The 27475-nt window shown below is 39.4% G+C and overlaps 1 protein-coding gene across 1 annotated transcript in view; it reads left to right on the top strand.

Moving 5' to 3' along the window:
• Positions 1 to 813: 813 nt before the first annotated feature.
• Positions 814 to 27475, top strand: part of LOC138072399 (receptor-type tyrosine-protein phosphatase R-like) — a 123577-nt gene continuing 96915 nt past the window's right edge. Inside the window, exon 1 of the mRNA XM_068963503.1 lies at positions 814 to 930. Coding sequence (XP_068819604.1) covers positions 861 to 930 — 70 coding nt within the window. The 5' untranslated portion in view covers positions 814 to 860. The remainder of the gene's footprint in view (positions 931 to 27475) is intronic.

The following is a 27475-nucleotide window of genomic DNA, read 5'->3' as shown; positions in this document are numbered from 1 at the left end:
AAACAGGGACCCCGCTGAAGACACGGGAGAGGGGGATCGTGTTAGAAAGAAGGCACCCCCAGGATGCGTGTTCACTGCTTATACTCAGCAGGCTGCCTCATGACCTCTCCCCCTGGCAACACCTGCACTCTGTCCCCATGGGCAGCCCGGAGAGGTTGGCACTCGGAGGCCCAGAGAACGTCAGCTCCCATGGATGAGCTATGTCCACGTGTAAACCAAGATTTGGGGGAGGGACAGGGTGAGGCGGGGGGGCTGACCCTTTTTCAGGCCGTTTCCTCTGGTTCCTCAAGTCGGGCCCTCATCTGGTCCCACTCCCAGGTTTTGGACAGATGCTGGATCCCTGATGGCAGTCTCAGCATGCTTCCCCCACACCCCCGCGCCGTGGAGCCTGCTTCCCTCGCAGCAGCCGCTAAGACCCGGAGGGGTGGGATTCCACTTTGAAACTCTGTGCGCGCGGCGCGAGGGCCAGCACCGGGCATGCTCAGTCGCCGCGGCGCGGTGGGGCTGCTGCTCCTACAGCTCTGGCCCCGGGCTCCAGGGCTGGCTCCGCCCACCTCCTCCCCCCGCCGCCCCCCCGCGGCTGCGGAGCTTCCAGAAGGCCGAGCTGTAGCGGCTCCCCGCGATCTCGGCCCCCGCCCAGCGCCGCCCGGCTTGCGGCCGCCTCCCACTCCTCTTCCTCCCCTCCTCTCTTAAGGTGGAGAAGCTGGTGCTTGCTTCTGTTCGCGCCACACACCGCTCTGCCAGCCCCAGCCCAGGACCTGCGAATGCCTCCCGGAGACCAGAGGACTCTCGGCGGGGGCTCTTTCCAACACCACTTTGCCTGAAGTGGGGTCGTGGCGGAGTTGCTCCTCCGCCACTCAATGCAAAGCACTATGCGGAGAGCGGTCGGCTTCCCTGTGCTGTGCCTGCTTCTTAGTCTTCACGCTGCAGGTAAGGGGTTGCCCGGCAGAGCTGTGGATGCGCCGGGAGACTGCACATGCTCCAGGGCTCTAGGGAAAGCTGGCTTCGCGAGGAAACCCTTAGAAAGGCAAAGCAGGACAGTGCTGACACGGTAGGGGCGAGGGAGTCCTGCACCTGTTGGAAGACGGAGGCCGAAAACTTAAGCTTAAATCAGCCCGTGATTTTTCCTGACCTCGTATGAACATTTTCCATGCGAATACAGGTTTGCTTCCTCCACCCCTCCCCTCCATCTAGACTCCCAGATTTTGTTTCTAAGCTCCGCACTTGACTGCCCGTTTTTCAGGAGGCTGACAAGACTCCCTACTGGATGTAATATTTTCTACTGCAGCGGCTACTTCCGTAAGGTCTCTCGGTTTAGCGAGAGCTCACAGGGATCCATTGGCTGTAACCTGATGGACCACATCTCTGCCCCAAAGATCGAAATACACGGTTCCCATTAACGATGCCACTCCAGGCTCCTTTGGCCCCAGCTCTTGTCAGTCGAATTTTCTAAACCAATAAGACGGACGAAAGCTTTAAAATAGGACTCTCTCGTCTCTTTCAGCATCATGGTCAGGTTTCGAGGGCACAAGACAGAAAACCAATCACTGTTTCAAAGCTGACAACCGCAGGGTAGGCACTGTCCCTGGGACGGGTTTGATGAGGTATAGAAAGAAATGACAGTGAGACTGATTCCCGGATATAAATATAGTTGATATCAGAACCAGTATCAGGTTTCGTTTGGAAGCAAACCTTAGGAAGTACCTGGGGAATTGTACATAAAATGTCGCTATAGATCCTGCTTTTTGGATACATGCAGCCTCGATCTGATACAGGGACTTGCTGGACTGAATCCTTTATCATTTTTACGCACACATGAACCAAAATAAAATATGGTAGAGAGATTTTGGGAGCCCTACTGCGACAGCAGTTGTCCGTGCAGTATCCCTGTAGCAATCAAAGAACAGGTATTTTCCCCGAGTTTGCCTGTCATCCAATCACACGTATTCATTCATTTTTCCAAGCAATATTTTATTGAGTATATACTACAGTTCAGAGATAGTGCATGAAGATAATGGATATAAAATTGCAATTTTGGGGTATCTTTTAGAAAGAGTGTGGGTGAGTCCTTTTCTGTGTAGGCAATTGTGAGAGTGAAAGATGGTACTTCCTTATTTCTAGCTAATGCTATTTTAATGTATTGTGAATCTCTTGAACAAGTAATGTATAGGAACATTCAGGCTATAATTAAGTACCCATGTTAATTGTTATAATTATGATGTTATATTGTGGAATTTTCAGTAGTTCTTTAGCACTTTGAAAACCGGGATGTAGCTATGACATGGTCATTAAATTATTTGCAAACAGTTGTAGTAAATCCTTTTATTACTGCATACAATTCTTTAATGTCAAAATATGAGATGAAAACATACACATTGGGTTGAATTTTATTTACATTATTGTTTAATTATAGCCCTGAGACAAATAGCTATTACCAAAAATATCCTCAGTTCCTATCAAATTTAGGAATGATTTGAACTGATCTATGAAAAATATTAGTGTTGTTATTTTTAAAACTAATATATAACATTTCTAAAGATAACATTTTATGTATCTTGAGTAATTATAACTTAAAAGCTATAAATAACCTTAAAATGAAGCAGGTGGAAAACATTTATAAATTTGTTGTGGATGAACATTTGGGATGAGGAAATAGAGGACTTCTGTTCATCAAAAGAGAAACCTAGAAGTCTGTAGCCCTAGATTATACCTGGAGCTCTGCCAAAGGGTGTATTACCAAGACAAACCAATCCAACTCTACTTTGACTTCTTAATTTGAGGGGGAAAAAAAAGGAAGATGATTAATCAATTGAATTTAGTCACAAGGCATTGAAGGCTATGTCCAGATTTCAGTTGTAAGATGCCATATAGAAATTAATTACATTCATATTTTTAATGTAGTGCTTTTGATAGGTGTTTTTTCCCCAGCAGATTGCAAGTTTAATATTGTGGTTGTCTTGCCAGTTTCATTTTGAATGCATTTTAATTTAAACAGCAATTTGTGGGTCACAAGCTGTCATCAGATTAAAATTCATCACAGTTATCTAAATAACATTGTTAGGACTTTTCATTAGAACTGAGACGAATCAGCTTTCTTGATCTCAGCTCCTGTAGATTTGGGTAATAAAAAGGTGAGTGAGTGGAAGGACAAAGATCAAGAAGTCAGTGATAGTCTCTACTTGTTGAATGTCTCATTTGGCTTCTCTTACAGAAAGCTCTCCTCTCAGGGGGAAAGTGGGCTTTATAAAGAAGGAGAATGAATTCTGTGTAGTCAAGCCTCTTTGGCTGAAAAGCTAATTGATCTGTTTTGTTGTGCCCAGGGTAAGCTGGCAGAACTAATGATAGGTTAGACCTCTTTCAGGATGGGAGAAATTGGCTGCCAGGATGTAAGTGCTCTTCGTAGCTATACTAAAAACTGTTAACTTCCATAGTCATTCTCCTAATGGTAAAGTAGCAAACTGTTTTCACCTTGAGTACCCTCTCCAACTGTTTGGTCATGATCGCCTGAGTCACTATGCAAAAAAAAAAAAAAAAACATTCTGACCAACCCTGAGTTCTGATGACTTAACAGGGAAAAGTATTGTGATCTGTTTGCAATGTCTATGGGAGCAAAAAGAGGAAGAGGGGTACAATGCTGTGTAATTAACATCTCTAGAGAAGATAACTGTAATGAATTACTGAGCATGGAGTTTATCAGAGAACCTGGACTCAACTCTATCCATGGCAGCTGATTTTTGTAGACCTTCTTAACAGAAAAAGTGATAGTTATTGTTCACCCAGCTGCTTACTACACAGGTGAGAAAACTATGATTCAGTAACTAGTAGATATTATTACTTTAAAGTGCCAGTTAACAGTATAGTCAGGGTAAAAACCCCATGTTTCCAGGCCTGTGATTGCACTCTATGTAAAATCCTACACTCTTTGGGAGGCTACCATTGAGATAGTGGTGCCAGATTCTTTTCCCCTAATTGTCCTCATTCCTTACACCTCTGTGAAGCAACATAATGTATCAACGTCACTAGAAAAGACCAATTTAGGAATATCGAGGAAGGCAACTACAAGGTACTCAATGATTCGGATGGTAAAATAATTACGTGGAAGAGCCACAGGTAGCTTATTTCCTTCAGTGTTTCTTCTCTTTCTTTGCCCAAAGAACTATGGGAGATTATATTTATTGATAATATTTTAGTTACAAAGGAGTAAATGTCTTGGGGTATCTTGAAGATTCTCATGGGAAAGCTTTCTTTTTCCTAGAGAATGTCTTGCTAAAAAAACACAAGTTGATCTCAATGCATTACTCTCTCTTCGAGCTCTGGAAATGGTTCTTTCAAATTTCTGTATGGTTCTTACTACCTGCTTTTCTGAATGACACAGAGACTACTTTCAATGTATATTCTGATGATGCTTCTGCATTCTCAGAGAAGTGCCTAGTCTTCTAGTCTTTGAGAAGCAAGAGTTCCTGTGATGGAACTAAGAGGATCAGGGAGGTCATTGGCAGAAACCCCATACTCCAAAGAAAGGGTAGGAACTTCCCTGGTGGTCCAGGGGTTAAGAATCTGCCTTGCAATACAGTGAACATGGGTTCAATCGCCGGTTGGGGAGCTGAGATTCCACATGCCATGAAGCAACTAAGCCATGCACCGCAATTACTGAAGCCTGTGTGCTCTAGAGCCCCTGTACTGCAGCTAAGACCCAATGCAGCCAAAATAAATAAATAAAATATTTTTTTTTCAAAGAAAGGGTAGACAGATAGGAAAATGATATTTTAAGATATCTTTTCTCAATGAAGAGTCCCTTAGAGTTCCAGAATCAGTTTTTCACTCAACATAGTTCTTAACACTGGCCAGGGGGCTGCTCTATTCTCTCCCATATTACCTCTCTGATATCTCTCTGCTTTCCTCTTTTTTGTCTCTCTCCAGCTACAGTGGTCTCCTCCCTATTCCAAGAAGACACCAAGTGCTTGCCCATCCTCCCAAAAAGTTTTACTTCTTTGCCTGAACTATCCTTTCTCCATATTTCCATGGCTCAATCCCTCAATTTTCAGTCTTTGTTCAAAGATTACTTTCTCAGTGAAACCCTCATTGACTATCCTAATTAATATTTCATCACCCCTCAAATCTTCCAATACCCTTCCTTGATTTATTTTTATTATTAATTGTATTGAAATATAGGTGATTTACAATGATGTGTTGATTTCCGCTGTGTAGCAGAGTTCCTCAGTAACTCATACAGATACTCTTTTTCATATTCTTTTCCATTCTGGTTTATCACAGGATATTCAGCATGTATAGTTATAGTTCCCTGTGCTATATAGTAGGACCTTGTTGTTTCTCGATTCTAGACATACTAGTTTGCATCTGCTAATTCCAAGCTCTCAATTCTGTCCCCCTTGGCAACCACAGATTTGTTCTCTATGTCTGTTTCTGTTTCCTAGATATGTTCATTTGTGCCCTATTTTAGATTCCACATATAACCCCTGATAGCTCAGTTGGTAAAGAATCTGCCTGCAATGCAGGAGACCCTGGTTCAATTCCTGGGTCAGGAAGGTCCACTGGAGAATGGATAGGCTGCCCGCTCTAGTATTCCTGGGCTTACCTTGTGACTCAGCTGGCGAAGAATCTGCCTGCAATGTGGGAGACCTGGGTTTGATCCCTGGGTTGGGAAGGTCCCCTGGAGAAGGGAAAGGCTACCCACTCCAGTATTCTGGCCTGGAAAATTCCATGGACTTCCATGGGGTCACAAAGCGTGGACACAACTGAGCGACTTTCACTTTCACTTTTCATAAGTGCTATCATGTATTTGTCTGTTTTGTTTCCTGCTATTTCTATAGCAGATCCTGCCCATCCTAGCACTGGGAGAGGAGCAGTGCCGGGCACAAAAGCTACTAAAGATTAGACAAATACATTGAATAAATAAAAACAACACAGTAATATTTCTAGTCTCCTCTTTTTGCATTTAATTTCTTCTTGGCACTCATGCAAGGCACCTACTCAACTTAGCCACTTCCAGAATGGATTTCAGCAGAGCTCATTTACCCAAAAATTAAGTTGCTCCCCAGAAGTCTCACATACCCAGGGGACATACAATCTCAAGCAGACTTTGCTACTTTGGGAAATGAAGAGCAACTGGGGATGGGCTTTAACTATCGATGAACTCAGTGGCAAAGTCCTTCCAACTGATTGCCAGATGCTGTAAGAGCCCAAATGCCTTGTTGGTTGGCTATATTTTTAATTCTTTGTAAAATGCTTTATACCTGTGGGAATGGCTATGATAATGTCTGCATCTTTAGCACTTAAGAAGATAGATGTATGTATATTTGAGACCACACATTCCTAGAACCACGGAGACTGCTTATTCTATTGGAAATGACACCCTGACTAGCACGTTGTAAAATTGTGGATTGTATTATCCACAACCCAGATAATGATGAATGTATTATCTATCATGCAGACTTCTTCTCTGTTTCTCATCTACTTTTCTATCAACTCTAATCTTTTTTTCTTAATTTTAAATTTATTTATTTTTTGATTCAAGGGTGATTGTTTTACAGGATTGTGTTGGTTTCAGCCAAACATCAACATGAGTAAATCATAGATAAACATATGTCCCCTCCCTCCTTCCCATCTTCCCTATCCCACTCCTCTTGGTTGTTACAGAGCCCCAGTTTGAGTTCCCTGAGTCATACAGCAAATTCCCCAAACTCTAATTATGGTTCCATATAGTTAAGGTGGTAATTTATCTTTTCCTTATCAATGAATATTGAGATTAGATTGAATCTACCTTTGAAAATTCTTCTCATTGATTCCCATGGATAGCCACTGGTTTCCTCAATAGCTTCTCTCTTATCTAACTAGTCATTTCTCAGTTGCACTTTTAGGTCTTTCTCTGAGCATTCTTTAATAGGTTAGTGCTGTGTAGAATTTATGTGTCCTAGGTCTTTTTTTCTCTTTTATCCCTGTATACTTTCTCTGTGGATGTTTACATCCAGGCCTACATAGCAAAGTTGAAATCCATATTTCTATCTCAGATATTTCTCCTGTTCTCCAGTCCTATCACTACAATTTTCTAGGAGTCATTGGAGATCCCACAAGTATCAGGAATCTGGCTGTTAATGCTCAGCACTTCCCATAACAACTTCTTTTATTTCTATATATTCTATCATTGTGAATAACATGAGAGTCCCCCACAGTCACCCAAGCCTGGTACAACTGGGAAAAAGCATACTCGATCACATTCTCACTTTGTATTCTCTAATACAGCCATTTCCTTTTCTCTTAGGGTAAACTCAGACTCATTAGCATGGGGAAGTCTTTTACTATCAGGTATTTCCCAACTCCATCCTTATTTCCTATCATCATGTTCTGCTTTGCCCACTGTTATCATACCAAAAGCAAATTTCACTGGTTTGCCATGCCTCTCATCCTTTTCACATACTGTTCTATTTATTTTAAGTATCCAACTCTGCTTCATTTTCTAGATAATTTTCCTCCAACTTTAAATCATAGTTGAGCATTGCCTACTTTGAGAACCCTTCCTCAAACCCCATCTCATCCAAGTAGCTTTCCTAGGTTTTCCTTTGAGGCCCTGTGTATTTCACTATTAATGCTCTTAACCTGAGTTTTTTGGTTTTTTTTTTTTTTTGAGGACAACAAGAGAATTGTAGCTTTTATCTCTGTATACTAATAATATATTAATAGAACTGTGCTTGTTATCCAGTATACCATCAATAAATGTTGCACCCAATAAATATATTCAGGAGGTATTTGGCAAAATAAATTTTGATTAATTTATATTTACAAAGAGATTATATCTCACTTTCATGATCATAAAGAGTAGAATTGACTTTACTACTGCCCTTTCAATCAAATGTATGTTTACTGGTTACAAAGCAGTGGAAATGGGACAGAATAGCTTTCATTTAAACATATTCTGTTTAAGATAAGTTTGTGTTCTGTGAGCATGAGGCTTATTCTAGTGGTGTTGTGTGCTGAACTCCTCCTAGATGGATAGACATCCCTATATGATTTTCTAGTACTACTTTAGGATGGGAGTGAGATGAATGTGTTCATTTTAAAGAGAGAAAACAATTAGACAAGATACATTACATGATAGCTGTGCATTAAAGGATGGACCCAGAACCCCTAATTAATTCTGATTACTGATCAGTTATCTGAAATAACAAACATGAGCCACCTACACATTTAAAATCAGGTAGGAGTTTGAGGCAGTGGGTTCAATAAGCAGAAATAAAAAATAATCTAACCTTCCTTTGCTCCCCCTACCAAAATCCAAACCATCACAGAAAATTTCTGAGTATTGGATGGTTTTATACAATTTTTCTCTTTTTTATGTATAGATAAAGTCTTTATTAAACCTTTATGGGAGCTGTGCTTTTACTTGAAGAATGGAGAGTGGTTGATGAATAATAAAAATGTCACTTCTTCTGAGATGATGGGGTCACACATCAAAAACTCATTTATTGCCATTATTATTAGTGATAACATGGATGCTATGTTTCATGGTAAATATATTGTTAAATCTCTTAAAAGCTGTTTGTAAAGTCTAGTTCAAAAGGTAGAGAAAGCCATTTTTCCCTCTAAAGATCCTACTTGGCCATAAATGCATTCTTCATCTTCAAAGCACTTACAAATGCTGACACACTTAGTGTAGCTTTGATATTTCTCAACACGAAGGATTTTAACAGCTTGAAACATTTTAATGGTAAAATATTATTTTAAGATCAGGTTTCCTAATTCCTGTTCACCAAACAATGTAGCTGTAAGTGTCTACTATTGAGATATTTGCCACAGAATGACAATTAGCAAATTTATGTTGTGAATAGTAGCACTTTCCATTTAGATACTTTTCTACTTATAATGACAATCTAGACTTTTCTCATAATCAAACCTTATTTGATTTGATTTTATTAAGATGTTGATATCCATGAAAATTTCAACCACAGGGACCAACAACAAAACAAAACTGTTTACCTGAAACAGCAGTCTAGATCAATATGTCTAATTACACTGAAGTAGATGCCAAGTTCAGTAGGAGCTTGAACTATTTTCTGTCTTAGTTCGGACGTGAAGCAATGTCCATTTACTGACTTAAATGTGCAGAAGAGCTTAAGACAGCCTAAACTACTGTTTCTTTGAAAAAGAGCAGTGAATGAGCACAGAGTAAGAGTGTCTCACAGTGATTTACTGGCCTATGCAGCAACATGGACAGAGTAAAACTCCTCTGCTATTTCGCTACAGTACTGATTCAATTCCTGACGGAGGCTGGAGGGGAAATGAGGCGATGCGCATAACTACACAAGGTCAGCTCCCAGTACTGGGATACTTTCACTTACCTGGGGAAGAGGCTCAATACAAACTATGCCAAATATTATATCATGATGAGTTAGTCCACAAGGCCATCAATCTATAAATATAAATTTATAGATTGTGATTTTAAAGTAATTCACTTTCTTGGTCTCTTGTTGATTCAAGATAGTATTTTTATTCTCCCTGGAAGAAAATGAAATAGCTTAAGCAGAAAAGTTAAGAGAAAATTGAAACAAAGGAGAAAATGCCATATTTTTAGATAATGCTTAGCAGAATACTGTAGCAGATAAGAGCGTGTATATGGTGATCAGTTTCAAATCCAGGCGTCGTCACTTACTGTCTCTGGTGGCTTAGTCCCTAAGTTGTGTCCGACTCTTGCAACTTCATGAACTTAAGTTCCCAAGGCTCTGTCCATGAGATTTCGCAGGCAAAAATACTGAAGCAGATTGTCATTTCCTTCTCCAGGGAGGATCTTCCTGACCCAGGATTTGAACCTGGGTCTCCTGCATTATAGGCCAATTCTTTCCCAACTGAGCTATGAGGGAATCCCTACCATCTCTCTATAACTTGGAGTAAATTGCTTGATCTTTCCACATCTCAATTTCTTCTTTTAAAAATGGAGACCATGTATTATAGAGTTGTTGTTGTGTGTTAAATAGGATAATGTGATGTAAAATAGACTGTACTGTCTTAGTAAGTGCCATGTAAGTGTTAGGTGTTATTTGACTAGGGCTGGGAGAGGTCAGATGCTAAATGATCAACCGATATCTTGGAGCAATTTCTCATTCTTTTTGTATTTGAGCCAATGCTAGAGAAGTATACATGTGCAAGAGAGATTCTGGATCCCAATCTCTTTTTCAGTTGGATCTTGTCTGCATAATTCCTCTCTCTTTGGTCTGAGCCTTACTAAGCAGGTCTGTGATGGATTTTGAAGCTTCAAAGCATCCACCTGTTTCTTCTGGCCACTGAGAGGCTGAAGAAAGCCTGGCCAGGCCCAGGATGTCAGATCTCATTCTCCTAGTCCCTCTTCAACACCCCACACCAAACCCCTCAATAAAATAGTTTAACATACTTCTCCTCCTCCAAATTCAGCTCTCCCCTAAGTCTCCTAATGCCTTACCTATAAGCATCTAAATGTATTATCTATCTATCATGTCTTCAGCAAATTCTTAAAGTGAATATATTAGTAAAATGCAAATTTCTCTTGGGCTTACCTCATGGTAATTGAAAATAGATAACCTTTTCACCTTTTCCTAAACACCATAGTTCTGACATTATCTAGTTCTTATTTCAGCTTAGCAGATAGCCCAAACTTGTCCTCGGAGCTGCCTCCCTAACTAGTCTCACTGGCACAGATGCAGAGTGAGAAGTTCAGACGTGTGACCAAGGCTGCAACTCATAGCTCTAAGAACCTCTTTTAGGACTGCTGCTCTCGTAAGGCTTCTCCTCTACTGACTGACTGACACTCTCCTGCTCGCTATCTGTAGCCTATGGAACTTCTAGATCACTGGGCTCCAGGTCCACATGGAAGGCTGCCCATGGTTCTGTGGGCACTGGAGAAGTTAAAGGGGAAGCAAGGAGGGACATGGAGACGGGGAGACATTTTATTGGGGATTGTCAAGCACAGCCTTCGCCTGTTCAAGGGACGACTCATCACTCCCTAACACCCAGACCTTGCTTCCCAGCCCCACTTGATCTAAGGATTCTATCCTGCTGATTTTATCTCAGGTGACCTACCATGTATAGCTCCAGTCTGGCTCCCTGGGAGAGCTGCAACCCATCAGAAAAATCAGAATTCAACTATGGAAACTTTTTCATGGTGCTAACCTCCAATATGCGAAGTTATGTTCGTGGTGGGTTGGCTGTTTCAGTGCCTCTGAACACTCCATAGCAGTTAAGAAGCTCCCTAGGAGAATTCTCACAGGTTCTCACAGGTCTGGTACAGTTAGGCAGGGCTCTTGGCATTCCTGGGTCCCTCTGTATCTCCAGAGCATCAAGATTCCCCCCAGGTGTCCACTGGTCTTTTCTGAGTGACTTATTTCCTCAAAATGGGAGTGGCTGATTCTTAGAGAGCTTGGATTATAACATTTATCAGGTTGTTTGTTATTCCTAAATCTGAACATTAACTGAAGCTATGAAAATATAACAGAAGGGTCTCCTCTCTAGATATACATTGGATTTATAGGGAAGAGACAAATAGATTTCATTATAAGAAAAGAAGGAAAATACAAATGACTATTTCCTAAATTCCTGTGATGTGCTAAGTGTGAAAGTTAGTTGCTCAGTCATATCTGACTCTGTGTGGCCTCATGGACTACAGCCCAGCAGGCTCCTTTGCCTGTGGAATTCTCTAGGCAAGAATACTGAAGTGGGTAGCCATTCCCTTCTGTTGAAACCAGGTCTCCTGAATTGCAGGCAGATTCTCTACTGTCTGAGCCACTAGGTCTGTTTAACCCCTATGACATACTAATCTCTATCCCAAATGCTTTCTGTAGTATAATCATCTCACCCTTTAGGATAGAAAGTTTGTTTGAAATGGTATGCTTGTACTACAGAAACAGCAAAAATATACTCTAATTCATGTAGCAGAGTAAAAATAGAAAAATTAAGCTCTAGAATCTGACTTCCTGGGCTTGAATCCCATCTCTGCTATTTACTGTTTAAATTCCCTGTGCTTCCCTTTTCTTATCAGAATAAAAGGCTAATACCATGGTAACTACCTCATAGGGTGGTTTAAGGATTTAAGGAGCTAATTCATAAGGCCCACAGCATGGGGCTGGAACACTGCATATATTCAATGGCAATAGTTGTGAGAATTATCATATTAGCGTTTGAAAACTTTCATTGGTCCTATATTTCAGGTTCCATACTTGAAAAGGAAAAAGTGTGCACATTGCTGCTGCTGCTGCTAAGTGGCTTCAGTCGTATCTGACTCTGTGTGACCCCATAGACAGCAGCCCACCAGGCTCCCCCGTCCCTGGGATTCTCCAGGCAAGAACACTGGAGTGGGTTGCCATTTCCTTCTCCAATGCATGAAAGTGAAAAGTGAAAGTGAAGTCGCTTAGTCGTGTCCGACTCTTAGCGACCCCATGGACTGCAGCCTACCAGGCTCCTCCATACATGGGATTTTCCAGGCAAGAGTACTGGAGTGGGTTGCCATTGCCTTCTTGACTATCACCCATTAAAAAGAAATTCACTCTGAAGCCTTCTTTTGTGAAGAGTCCCTGCCATGAACATCTAATTTTTGTACCTCCATTAAAAAGAAAATACTAGTAAACTTTTGCCTTGTGAATTAAAAATTGTTCATAACTAGTAAGCTAGTGTTGGAAGCAATGAATGCTGTTTTCCAAACTGGAGAACATAAGAGAAAAATAACTCCATAGCCACCAGAGGTGCTGCAATTATGGGCAACCTCTGGTAAAGACCTTCAGTCTTAGGTTTGGGGTAGAATTTGTAGTATCACCCCTCCTGCTGTCTCACTCTACAAACTACCTGAATTCACAACATCCAACAGGAGCCAAAATATCCCACTTCTAATGTTGAACCTTCTGCATGTCCACGGACACCTTGCAAACTCTGTGAATTGCATGGTTCGCATATTCCACTGTGAGAGCCTTGCCCATATACCTTTGAGGTGTGTATGTGGGAGGGGAGGGAGTGGGCTTCATGAAATCAGAGTTGCTATATATGCATTCTGTGGATCAAGCAACCTACCTCCCCTAGCGTTAAGTTCTGCTGAGTCGACCATAAATTCACCATGGGTACAGACTGTGCCTCCAAACCAGTCCTACCCTGAGCCTGAAGCAAAAGTGCTTTGGGTCTCCCATACCTCAGCCTAAGGCATCAGCCCCCGCTGGTGGCAGCCCCTTCCCTTCCCCCAACCCTGCCCTTGACATCTTGAAGCTCACTCTCTGGAGCTCTGTGCTCAGGCTGAATCTCAACCTCTTGCCTTCTCCTTCCTCTCCACCCCAATGAAAGTGTGTTCTTCTTACTTCGCATTTCAAGAGGGGTCTCTCCTCCACTAGCGCTATTTTAGGAAAGATGTGATGCAGTGATCTACTCCTGATAAAAATAGCTGTTAACTGTATGGTCTTTCCCTAGCAAATGTTCATTTTTTTCAAAGAACAGTGAAAAAAAAAAAGCAGTGTCTGCTGAGAAAGCAGTACCTTTGACCAGTGGTGTTAATTTCAAGTGATGGATGAAGGGACCAGGACAGGATGGAGTAGAGGTGTTGACCTGAAGGACCTACCAAGTGCCCTGTGCTCCTCAAATCCCTAAATACAGGCAGAGGAGACCAGGACAAGATTTCTTCAAGTGGCCACCATGGGCCTCCTTTCTTACTCTCTGTAGTATCATTACTGGGGCTTCCCAGGTATAGCTAGTGGTAAAGAACCTGCCTGCCAATGCAGGAGACTTAAGAGACATAGGTTTGATTCCTGAATCAGGAAGATCTCCTGAAGGAGGGCATGGCAAGCCACTCCAGTATTCTTGCCTGGAGAATCCCATGGACAGGGGAGCCTGGTGGGCTATAGTCAACGGGGTCATAAAGAGTTGGACACGGCTGAGCGACTGAGCACAGCACGGCCCAGTGTCATTACTATGAAAATATTGTAATTTTTTAATCTGTTCTAATATTCATTTTGCTATTTTTAAATATAATTCCTAATCTACTATGAGAATTATTCTTAAAACAGATATTTTTCTTTTCCTTGCAATTGAAGTACAGCTTTCAAGTCATTTGGAGAATTCTGCTATAAATAAGATGATAATAGTTTATAATCTCTATATTTATAAATACCAATATTTTAAATGCTTGCATAACAATGAGGCATAAAAATTACATTTTACAAGTGTATTTAGAGCTTTATCACTCTATAAATGCATATGGAACTCAATTTCTATGATTTCTGCAGAGGCTAGTGTTACTTAGCTTTCTAGCTGTATGATCATTTTTCCTCACTTCTGCATTTCCCAAGAGGGCGTATCTTGATGAAGATCTTCTCTTAACTGCTGTGTAGAGTTGAAGAGATAGTAGCTTTCACTCTTGTCAACCTCTCCTCCAAGCATCTTTCAACTCAGTTCTTCAGGAACTGTGGAGCATCTATCTGCTTCTGTTGAGCCAATATAAATCTCACTTCCTCCAGCAGAGTCTGAGGCCATGGTCATAATCTCATTTCTTTATGACTTCTGTCTAGTCACACTGCCCCAAGGGTGCTGCCCAAATTGTATTAAATTTCACTCTGTAATACTGATTTATCAGATGAAACATATGGCTACTAAAGCTTGGCAAAACCCAGGAAACATGAAATCCTTTCATTATAATTTTACCACCGGCACGTGGCACACAGTGGATATTTGCTGAAATGACTGTCCATTTCTGTGGCTTCCAGATAGAGTTTTCTGTCATGCAGCTCAACTTTGGATGGAAGAGTTAAATAGGAAGAATGGAGGGACTCCCAGAGTAGTTACAGTGGGCTCTAAGTGGGAGTAGGAACCATGTTAGTTCTAACAGGATATTTGAGGAAATATGAAGGAGTGTTTATATCAAAGAACATGCAGGAAAAGCTGACAAGATGCCTTAATAAAAATCTTTCCTTATTGTGGTAAGATTCAGGCCCTTTCCTACATAGAAAAAAATAGAAGCAGTTCTCTAAAAATAAGACTAGTTACTGTGGGTTTTTTTTTTTTTTAAATTTTTATTATTGATATGCTAGACATATCACTGGCCAAACACTTGAAGCATTTAAATAATGTTAGGAGAAGACATAGAGTTTCCTCAAGGAATTATGTTTTTATATCTTAAAGACTAGGGCATAAACTAGATTTTAGGAAAAAACATTTCTGGAAGGGAGTGCTCTTTTGGTAACAAGCTCCTTTACCAAAAGGGAGGGCCTTTTGGTAAATCATGGTAATCATGGGAGGGCCCATGATTGCTTAAAATTTTTATGTGTATAATTCAATTAAAATTTTTATAATTGTTATCTTTTAGAAACAATGGCTCAGTGGGTAAAGAATCTGCCTGCAATGCAGGAGACTCGGTACGCACGAGTCTCCATCCCTGAATCAGGAAAATTGCCTGCAAAAGGAAATGGCAATTCACTCTAATATTCTTGCCTGGGAAATCCAATGGACAAAGGAGTGTGGAGGGCTCTTCCATGGGGCTGCAAAGAGTCAGACACGACTAAGTAACTAAGGACGCACGCACGCACACATTATTTTACTTTTTATGATTCATTTACTGGTCTGAAGATGAACTTTTTTTTTTATCAAATTGATTATTTGGTATCAGGATACAAAATAAGTGTGTGCACATATAAATATATGCATACATAATATAACACATGTTGTAAGAACATAACTAAGACACAAACTGAATTTTGCAAAATTAGCTTTATGTTAATATATATAGACAGAGCCATAATGGAATTTTCAAAGCACTAGTGTACCTTGCTAATAAGATTAGTATGAGTGAGTGTCTGTTATACCTGGAAGGTTATCCTAATACACCTCAGTTGCCGCATCTTGGGAAGGCTGTATTTGTTCACCAGGAAGATTCAGTGTTGGTACTGTGGGTGCTTCTAACTGGAGATTAGTGCCGTGGTGACTTCATGGGTTAGCATTAACAGTAGTAAGTAGTATTACAGAACAACTGGAAGTGAAGTGAAGTGAAGTCGCTCAGTAGTGTCCGACACTTTGTGACCCCGTGGACTGTAGCCCACCAGGCTCCTCCATCCATGGAATTCTCCAGGCAAGAATACTGGAGTGGGTTGCCATTGTTTTAATGTTAGACTCCTTCCATCCAAGGATAGCGCTTCTGAAAATCCTCCTTATAGAGAAAAATCAGCGCCATGGGAAATCTAACTGAATTGAGGCTCACTTTAAAGCAGAGACATTACTTTGCCGACTAAGGTCCATCTAGTCAAGGCTATGGTTTTTCCAGTAGTCATGTATGGATGTGAGAGTTGGACTATGAAGAAGGCTGAGCACCGAAGAATTGATGCTTTTGAACTGTGATGTTGGAGAAGACTCTTGAGAGTCCCTTGGACTGCAAGGAGATCCAACCAGTCCATTCTGAAGGAGATCAACCCTGGGATTTCTTTGGAATGAATGATGCTAAAGCTGAAACTCCAGTACTTTGGCCATCTCATGCGAAGAGTTGACTCATTGGAAAAGACTTTGATGCTGGGAAGGATTGGGGGCAGGAGAAGAAGGGGACGACCAAGGATGAGATGGCTGGAAGGCATCACTGACTTGATGGACGCAACTCTGAGTGAACTCCGGGAGTTGGTGATGGACAGGGAGGCTTGGCATGCTGCGATTCATGGGGTCGCAAAGAGTCAGACACGACTGAGCGACTGAACTAAACTGAACTGAACTGAACTTAAAGAATGTACTGTGCTGTCTTGTAAAGTACATTTCTAATCTGGTTGTAGACCTGTAATACAAGATCCACCTTCATTTTCTGATGAGAAAACTGAGGCTCAGAGAGGTTATAGTGAATATAGTGAAGTCGCTCAGTCGTGTCCGACTCTTTGCGACCCCATGGACTGTAGCCTACCAGGCTCCTCTGTCCATGGGATTTTCCAGGCAATAGTGCTGGAGTGGATTGCCATTTCCTTCTCCAGGGGATCTTCCCAACCTAGGGATCAAAACTGAGGCTCAGAGAGGTTGAGGACCCATAACTCAAGTTCTGATAGACAGGGTGTGGTGGGTGTTAAAGATACAGTCTACGTCTCTTTTCTCTTAAACCATTGCTTCTTTTTAAAAGCATGTTTCTTTGAATCAGTTCTGATGAGATGGATAAAACTGGAGCCGGTTATACAGAGCGAAGTAAGCCAGAAAGAAAAACACCAATACAGTATACTAACACATATATATGGAATTTAGAAAGATGACAATGATGACCCTGTATGCAAGACAGCAAAAAAGACACAGATGTGTATAGCGGACTTTTGGACTCAGAGGGAGAGGGAGAGGGTGGGATGATTTGGGAGAATGGCATTGAAACATGTATACTATCATGTAAGAATTGAATCACCAGTCTATGTCCAATGCAGGATACAGCATGCTTGGGGCTGGTGCACGGGGATGGCCCAGAGGGATGTTGTGGGGAGGGAGGTGGGAGGGGGGTTCATGTTTGGGATCGCATGTACACCCGTGGTGGATTCATGTCAATGTATGGCAAAACCAATACAATATTGTAAAGTAAAAAATAAATAAATAAATAAAAATGAAATAAAATAAAATAAAAGCATGTTTCTTTCCTTTCTCAATTCTATTAATTGGCATTTTCTAAGTAAAATTTTACTGGTACTTATCTATTTTTAACTTTTCCTGAGAGGCATTTACAAATCAAATGAGAACCTTGTCATATCTCATGTAGAAATTCCCAAGGGACTTCCTTGATGTTATCCATTTGCATTTCCTTTCTAGAGAAGGAAGTGCTGGCAATCCTTGAAAAACAATGATTGTCCTTTTACAAAATGATCAGAAAACAAAGTTGTCCTTTTTTGATTGTTCACTTTTTTAGGTCTCTTTGGTGACCACTGTTTCATCCTTTATTCCTTTCCCAAGTCACTGACACTGATTTAAACAGCTGCCATCCATAGGATTTATTCTGAGAGGGTGTATGTGAGGCCATTCTACCTTATGCATCCAGAGTTACTAAAGTTGATTTTGAAATAATGAATCATAATGTACATAAGCATAAAATCACATTGTGATTTTACATGTTTTCTCTTTCCTTTGTTATGGATCTCTTCAGAGATTATCAGGGTCATATCCAGAATGAAACTTCAATTGTGGAATTTTATGACCATCAAAACTGGTTATTGTCCTGTAAATGCCATTCCTATGATAAAAGTACTTTTAAATGCAGTTAAGTATCTTCAACGAGCTAGTCACTATTCTGTCAGGGAGCTCTGTCCCTTAGAAATAGAAAAAATTGTCACTGAGCTCTCAGTGAAGATGAGGAATCCTACTACTCACCTTATATCTACTTTCTTTTTCATTCCTTACAAGACGTTTTTTCAGTCCTTCTCAATTCTCCTGGAATCTCCAATCTTCGTTCTCTTATCCTCTCTCTCTTATGAGATAGCTTCATCTCCTTCATGGAGAAAATAGAAACTGTCAGAAGAAAACTTGCTCAATTTCCACTGCCAGATCCATTAACATCCTTCATCTTTCTGCCTCTCCCGAATCCCCATATTATAATGGAAAAAATACCTCCTTCCAATCCAAGGTTCATCCCCCTGATGGTACTCTGGATCCCAACTCCTCCAGTCTGCTGGGGAGGGTCAGTCTACTGATTATTCCATCTGTTTTTCTTTTAGTGATATTTCCAACCACTCCTTCTCAACTAGCTCTTTCTCTTTAAGGATTAAATGTATTCAGACCTCTCCTATAGTGAAAAAAAAAAAAAAATCCCTCAACCCTGCTTTCCCTTTCTGTGAATACACTGCTACTCTCTTATCCCAGCAGTGGCCACAGGACTGGAAAAGGTCAGTTTTCATTCCAATCCCAAAGAAAGGCAATGCCAAAGAATGCTCAAACTACCACACAATTGCACTCATCTCACATGCTAGTAAAGTAATGCTCAAAATTCTCCAAGCCAGGCTTCAGCAATATGTGAACCGTGAACTTTCAGATGTTCAAGCTGGTTTTAGAAAAGGCAGAGGAAACAGAGATCAAATTGCCAACATCTGCTGGATCATGGAAAAAGCAAGAGAGTTCCAGAAAAACATCTATTTCTGCTTTATTGACTATGCCAAAGCCTTTGACTGTGTGAATCACAATAAACTGTGGAAAATTCTGAAAGAGATGGGAATATCAGACCACCTAACCTGCCTCTTGAGAAATCTGTATGCAGGTCAGGAAGTAACAGTTAGAACTGAACATGGAACAACAGACTGATTCCAAATAGGAAAAGGAGTATGTCAAGGCTGTATATTGTCACCCTGCTTATTTAACTTCTATGCAGAGTACATCATGAGAAACGCTGGACTGGAAGAAACACAAGCTAGAATCAAGATTGCCAGGAGAAATATCAATAACCTCAGATATGCAGATGACACCACCATTATGGCAGAAAGTGAAGAGGAACTAAAAAGCCTCTTGATGAAAGTGAAAGAGGAGAGTGAAAAAGTTGGCTTAAAGCTCAACATTCAGAAAACTAAGATCATGGCATCCAGTCCCATCACTTCATGGCAAATAGATGGGGGAACAGTGGAAACAGTGTCAGACTTTATTTTTGGGGGCTCCAAAATCACTGCAGATGGTGACTGCAGCCATGAAATTAAAAGACGCTTACTCCTTGGAAGGAAAGCTATGATCAACCTAGATAGCATATTCAAAAGTAGAGACATTACTTTGCCAACAAAGGTCCATCTAGTCAAGGCTATATTTTTTCCAGTAGTCATGTATGGATGTGAGAGTTGGACTGTGAAGAAGGCTGAGTGCTGAACAATTGATGCTTTTGAATTGTGGTGTTGGAGAATACTCTTGAAAGTCCCTTGGACTGCAAGGAGATCCAACCAGTCCATTCTGAAGGAGATCAGCCCTGGGATTTCTTTGGAAGGAATGATGCTAAAGCTGAAACTCCAGTACTTTTGGCCACCTCATACGAAGAGTTGACTCATTGGAAAAGACTCTGATGCTGGGAGGGATTGGGGGCAGGAGGACAACAGAGGATGAGGTGGATGGATGGCATCACTGACTCGATGGATGTGAGTCTGAGTGAACTCCAGTAGTTGGTGATGGACAGGGAGGCCTGGCGTGCTGCGATTCATGGGGTCGCAAAGAGTTGGACACGACTGAGCGACTGAAGTGAACTGAACTCTCTTATCACACTGAAGTTTGTTGCAGGTGTTGTTATACATGTTATTTCTCATTTATCTCCCATTTGATCCTCAATCCAATTACATCTAGCTTTCTCTCCCCCCCACAACTCTGAAATTACTTTCTGTACATTATCAATCATTGTTAATGTGATAGATAAACATTTAGTGATGAGAAAAGATGTTTTGATACAGTATTGAGTGAAAAAGGTAGCTTACAAAGCATAACACAGCATAATCTATTGCCTTTATTTGGAGTATAGTGCAATGAATTTTAACCTATCTATAGATTCATGTAATCATATTGTATACAAAAAAGTTCAGTCGCTCCAAAGAACTCCTTCATTCTACTCCCCCTGCTTCTCAACTGATAACCTAATAATTATTGATCTAGTTTTTTCTTTTCAGTATTAGTTTTTGCTTTTCAAGAATGTTCTATAAATGGACTTTCTGCAATTGTCTTCCTTTCCTCAGCCTAATGCCTTTGAGGGTAATCCAAATTGTTTTGCAGATCAATAATTCATTTTTTTTCGTTGATGAGCAATGTTCCTTTGTATAGATGTATCAGTTTGCTTTCCATTCATCGATCGAAGGACATTTGAATTGATTCCACTTTATATTCCACTCATATGCAACTATGCATAGAGTTGCTGCAAAAGTTTGTTTACTATCTGAGTATTGTTAGTATTTTTCATTTTAGCAATTCTAAGAGATATGTAGTGTTATCATATCACAGTTTTAATATGGATTTCATTACTGGGGTAATATTCATGTGCCTCTTTGCTATTCATATATCTTTGCCTTTGTGTCTGTTCAAATCTTTTAGCCTAGTTTTAAATTGGTTTGTTTTCCTACTGTTAAATTTCTTGAGTTCTTTATTTTTTCTTATTACAAGTCCCTTGTTGGATATATGATTTGCGATTATTTTTTGCCACTCTTTAGCTTGCTGCTTCATTCTCTTAACAGTGTCTTAAACAGAGCAGAAATTTTTCTGTTTTAATCCAGTCCAATTGAGCAATTCTTTTTCTCTTATGGATTGTGATTTTGGTGACACATCTAAGAATTTTCTGACTAACCCTAGTTATAAAGATTTTCTCCTGTATTTTCTTCTAGAAGTTTTATAGTTGTACGTTATACTTGGATCTGTGATCTTTATTAAGTTCATTTCTATGAAGTTTGTATAGACTCATTTTGTTACAAATGAATGTCCGATTGTTCCAATATGATTTTGAAAAAAACTATCCTTTATTGTTTTTACATATTTGTAAAAAAATCAAGTGGTGACATTTTCTCTGGATCTGTTTTAATTTATTAATTTCAGTTGGAGACTAATTACTTTACACTATTGTGGTGGGTTTTGCCATGCATCAATCTGTTTTTGAACTCAATTTTGTCTCACTGATTTATCTACCTTTTTCTTTGCTAATACTCCATTCTATTGATTACTGTAGCTTTATCGTAAGTCCTAGAATTGGACTGTAGTATTCTGTCACCTTTATTCTTCATTTAAAATTGCTTATTCTACTTTAGAATCAATCTATTATATGTGTAGAGTTTTGCTTGAATTTTTATTGTCGTTGGGGATAATTAAATCTTCATTATATAAAGCCTTCCAATTCATGAACACAGTATGTCTATTCAGTTCCTTTTGTTTTACTTTCTCAGTGTTTTGTAGTTTTCACTAGATATATCCTGTACATATTTTGTTAGAGTTATACCTAAGTATTTTATTTTCTGTAACTCTTGTAAATATTTTTTAAAAATCAGTTTTCAGTTGTACATTGCTAGCTTATAGAAATGCCATTGATTTCATAGGTTAATATTACAGTCTATTCACTTGCTAAACTCACCCGTGGTATCAAAATTTTGATGAGTTCCTTAGGATTTTATAGATAGACAATCATCCTTTCCACAAATAGAACAATTTTATTTTTTCTTCTCCACTGTGTGTGCCTTTTACTTCTTTGTTTACTGGCAATAAATAGGATTTTCATGCAGTATAGTGTTGTATAGAAGTGATGAGTGTCATTGTCTTGTTCTCTATTCTTAAGAGAGGGAAGGTAAACCTATTGTTAGCTGTGAGTTTTTGTGTAGGTGTCTTTTACACGTTTAAAGAAGTTCCCTTCTATTTCTGGTTTGCTTATTTTTTTCACTGTAAGTTGATATGAATTTTGTCAAATGCTCTTTCTGCATCAGTTGGTATGATAATATGGTTTTCCTTCATTAGACTGTCAATATGATGGATTAGGTTGATTGCTTTTTAAATATTAAAGCAGCCTTACATTCCCAGGATAAGCCTTACTTGGTTATGTATTATCTTTTATATTTCTGCATTCAATTTGCTAATATGTTGAGGATTTTTCCATATATATTCACGAGCAATATTTGGTCTTTAGTTTTCTTTTTTAGTAGGGTCTTTTTCTGGTTTTGTTATCAGAGTAATTTTGGCCTCATAAGGTGCTTTGAGGAGTGTTCTTTTTTCTTCTATTTTCAGGGAGAGGTTATATATAAATGAAGTTAATTTTTTCTTTAAGTGTTTCAATTTGCCAGTGAAACCATTTGATCTTGAAAATTTCTTTTTCATAAGAAAAAAATAGGAATTCAATTTCTGTTATAATTTTAGGACAATTTAGGTAACATATTTCTTGTGTGAGTTTCATTATTTTCTAGGGTTTGAATTGGTCATTTCATCTAACTTGTTAAATACAGATGCAAAGAGTTGTACACATTTATTTTCTCATTATCCTTTTCATGTCTACTGGGTATGTAGTGATATTCTTTCTTTCATCTGGTGTTGGCAATCTGTGTCTTCTCTATTTGTCAGTCTTGCTAGAGTTTTATCAATTTATTGATGTTTTCAAAGAATAAACTTTTGTTTCATTGATTTTCTTTTTTGTTTCCTATTTTCAGTATAATTATTTCTCATTTTAACTTCTTAATTTCTTTTCCTTTGCATACTTTACATTTATTTTGCTCTTTTTGTTTTTCTGGTTTCCTAAAGTAGAGGCTTCGATTATTAATTAGAGACCTCTCTTCTTTTCTAATACAAACATTTATGCTGTAAGCTTTCCTCTAAGCACTGCTTTGACTGTGTCTCACAAATCCTGGTGTTGTATTTTCTCCTGGAGCTATCCTTGTCTATACTCTGGTGTACACTGTGGGTTGGCTAGAGAATACTGGAGGCAAGGAGAGACGAATTTTGAATTCTGTTCATCATCCCTAATTGCTCTGCTACCATTTACTTCCCAGAGTCCTCAGAAAGCTGTTTTATACATTTTGTTTAGATTTTATAGCTCTGTTTATTATAGTTAACAAGACAGAGTGTGTTTGCTCCATCGTATCCAGGCTCAGAATCTTCCTTAACCTTTTAAGTCCTTAAAGATTACTTTATTATTTTCAAAGACTCAACAGTAGAGAATGGTTTGTATTTCTAATGCTATACCCAGAGCTTTTCCATGTGGAGTCTGGTGCTCTGAATATCCAGGGTCAGCTGTCCATTGATGAAGTTTCGGTCAGTAAATCCTATGCAAGTGTTCAGAGTTGTTTCAACTCTCAGATTGTGAGTGACACTGGACACTGCCAATCACAGACCCCTTGGTACACTCTTTCCACGACTTCCATACTTCCACAATCTCTAATTTTTCTTCTTCTCCTGCCAAATATTCCTTTAATGTGGCTTTTTCTGAATCCTTGCTGTAGACTCATAGTTCTTGTCATTCCACAAGGTAGTCTCATCATTCAGGCACTCACTTTTCCTTGAGTATGCTTATGGTTTTTCAGTATTTATCTTTAGTCCAGCACTTTCTCCTGGGTTCCATATAAATGTAATTTCTTTCTAGATGTTTCCATTTCTATATATTGTAGGCACTACAGAATCACATTTCCCTGTCTCAATAAAGGACACCCTTATATGTTGAATTGCCAACTGGAAATAGAATTATTCTTAAATATCCACTGTTCATTCCTTCCTACAACATTAACTCAATTACTGAATTTATTCCTTTTTATTTTTTCATCAATTCCTATATCTTAAGGCTTCTGAAATTCACCTCTGCTTTGTCTTCCTACTGCCTGCCACCTTGTCTGGGCTATTCTATTGTCATCTAAAATATTTTACCCAGTACATTTGCACTTACTTTTGCTTCCTCCCAGTCCATTTTATTGTACAGCCAGAGTGATCTCTGAGAAATATAAATTTTACATTATCACTTCCCTCTTTAAATTTTATAAAATGTTCAATTTCCTAATGTTTCATTTTTTAAATGCTATTAAAGGTATTTTGCAATGTACCATGTTATCCTCAAAAATCACTCAGTGTCTTGGCATTAGTTTCCTATCACTGCATAACAAATTGCTATAAAATTTAGCAAATTAAACAACACATATTTAGCATTTCTCAGTTTCTGTGAGGCAGAAATTTGGCCATGGCTTACCGGAGACGTCCGCTTCAAGGTCTCTCATTAGGCTTCAGTTAAAGTGTTGGCCTGAGCTAGGCTCCTAGGTGAAGGCTCACCGGAGGACAGATTTGCTTCCAAGTTTATGGCACCCCTCTCCAGTGCTCTTGCCTGGAAAATCTCACGGATAGAGGAGCGTGGTAGGCTACAGTCCATGGGGTCGCAAAGAGTCGGACATGACTGAGCGACTTCACCTCACTCACTTTATTTACATGGTTGCTGACAGGATTCAGTTCCTTAATCGCTGTTGCAACTGGGAGCCTCAGTTCTTCCTCGGATTTTGGCTAGAAGCCTCCTTCTTCACGTGGACCTCTCCAACAACTTGCTTCATCAAAATCAAAAGGAGTCTCCCAGCAGCACAGAAGTCATCTTTTTTTAGCTGAATCACAGAAAGGACATCCCATCACAAGCGAGGTCTCACTCACTCTTAATGAGCATGAATGCCAGTAGGTATGGGTCTTAGAGTCCCAAAGGAATCTTCTTTTTCTTATTTCCACTCTTAATTTCTCTGTGCTGCTTTCTGAATTATTACCTAAACCTTTCCAACTTACCAATTCTCTATTCAGTGGTGTCTAGTCTATTGTTTAACCCATGTATTGCATTTCTTCAGTTACTATATTTTTCATTTCTATGATTTTTGCTTGAATTGAAACATGCCAGTTCTCTTTCCCTCAAATCCCTTATTCTTATTTTCTTTTCTATTTGGATGTTTCAATTAACTTATTTTGAAGCCCCCTTCAATTTTCTCTTTCATTTTTTCTTCTTAGTTAAGAATCTACCCACTTCTCCATTTTCTGACCTTCTCTCATGGCGGTAATCCCTATGTGCTTTGTAATTTTTTTAAGTCGATAAGTATGTCTTCAGTGGGACTTACCTTACTTGGAAACACATGGAAATTCCATTTATATTCAAGTTTCTAGAGACATCACTATAAGACTGATTTTTCAGTTGCTCCTAAGACCTTATAATACATACAGGTTCTAAAACATTTTCTCTCTTAATCTTCTAGGAATTACTCTTCCTTGATTTTCCTCCTTCTTTACTACCGTTCCTTCTCATTTGTCATTGCTGGCTCTATTTCATTCAGCTTCTTGACTCTAAATATTGTAATTCTACCATGAGCTCTGCCCTATATACTCTTCTCTTTTCAAGGAATCTCCAGTCACTTGGCTTTAAATTTTATCCATACTGGATGATTTACAAATATGTCTCTCTCCAACCATGAAGTATACACTTATTAAATTTCTAATTCAACATCTCCACTTTGATCTTTAATAGACATCTGAATCTTAAAATTTCCAAAATGTTTACCTGAATATAGTCATAATGTTGAAGTGAAGGAGGTGATAGAGAGGTAACATTTGAAGACAAAAAAAATAAAACTTGTCCCAAATACTAACTCAGTGGTCCTCAACTTCAGAGTTGGAATGTGAGAAAATTTTGATTAGAAATCCAGATTTGTAAGTTACCTTTCCAAAGAGTCTGCGATATGGGGATCTGAGTCTTAATATCCCAGGTAATTTTGATGCAGGGATCTAAGCATAACACTTTGAAAAACTTTTTCTTTCCTAATGTCTTTGGTGGGGTTCCTAATAGTGATGCCAGCTTGGTTCTCATTACTCAGGGACAAGCCAGGACTGAGTCTTTTCACATTTATAACTTGATAGGGCTGGGAGATTCTAGTTGTGTTTCAATTGCACTTAAAATTAGATGTTTTTCATCTTTCTCTGTAGGCTTATTTTCGTACAAGAGCCTTATTAGTCGGACTCACCTATTCTATTTTTGGGGGATTGATATCACGTATTGTGTGTTTAGCCACTCAGTCGTGTCCAACTCTTTGCGACCCTCTGGACCATAGCCTGCCAGGCTCCTCTGTCCATGGGATTTTTCAGGCAAGAATGCTGGACTGAGTTGCCATTTCCTTCTCAGGATTGAACCTGCGTCTCCTGTGTCTTGTGCATTGCAGGTGGATTCTTTACCCACTGAGTCATCAGGGAAGCCTGATATCATATAAAAAGAAAGACTGAAGATAAATTTCTCAGCTCTTCATTAATTTTTCCCCTTCTCATAAAGCTGCATTTTCTGATCTTCTGAGCTACTTCTTTTTCTTAGTGAAACTCTTCGCCATCCCCTACCATGTTTTGTTTTGTTTTTTTCCCCTTTTTTCTCTTCCCAAATCTTGCAAGGACTTCCAATCTTTTTTGCATGTTAATTTTTTAATTAATGTGCCTATTTCTATAGCACTATCTTGTTAGATAGGGTTATAATCCCTCTTTTTGGTAGGAGAACAAATCCCTCAGGTGAGAAACCTAAATTCATTCAAGTGTGCAATATGCCTTTTCTGAGACAAGGGACCATCTTTAACTGAGGCATGTTTACAAAGTCAGCTAAGATAAAAATAGTATCTCCATTCTGTTTCTTAGCCTTAAGGTGACCACTCCGTTGTTGCTCTTTACAATGTCAGACTCAGTCCTCTAAGAGGGGAGGGAGGAAACTTCACCTATAGTATAGAAACACTGTAGGACAGTAGCCCCCAGCCTTTTGGCACCAGGGATCAGTTTCGCGGAAGAGAGTTTTTCCATGGACAGGCCTGGTGGGGGATGGTTTGGGGATGATTCAGGTGCATTACATTTATTGTGTACTTTATTTCTGTTATTGTTACATCAGCTCTACTTTATATCATCAGATATTAGATCCTGGAGGCTGGGGACCCCTACTGTAGGACACTACTATATAATTTATTAAATCACTTTCAGTAAAATTTAAACAAACATTTGTGGTCAGAAAGTTAATATATCTCTAAAACATTTTATCACCATTCTCCATTAATAAAGCACAACAAGAATATTAACAGCGAAG

Source organism: Capricornis sumatraensis, unplaced genomic scaffold (assembly GCF_032405125.1).
Source record: "Capricornis sumatraensis isolate serow.1 unplaced genomic scaffold, serow.2 scaffold22, whole genome shotgun sequence".
Lineage (NCBI taxonomy): Eukaryota > Metazoa > Chordata > Mammalia > Artiodactyla > Bovidae > Capricornis > Capricornis sumatraensis.
This window is presented reverse-complemented; position numbering and strand designations above follow the sequence as displayed.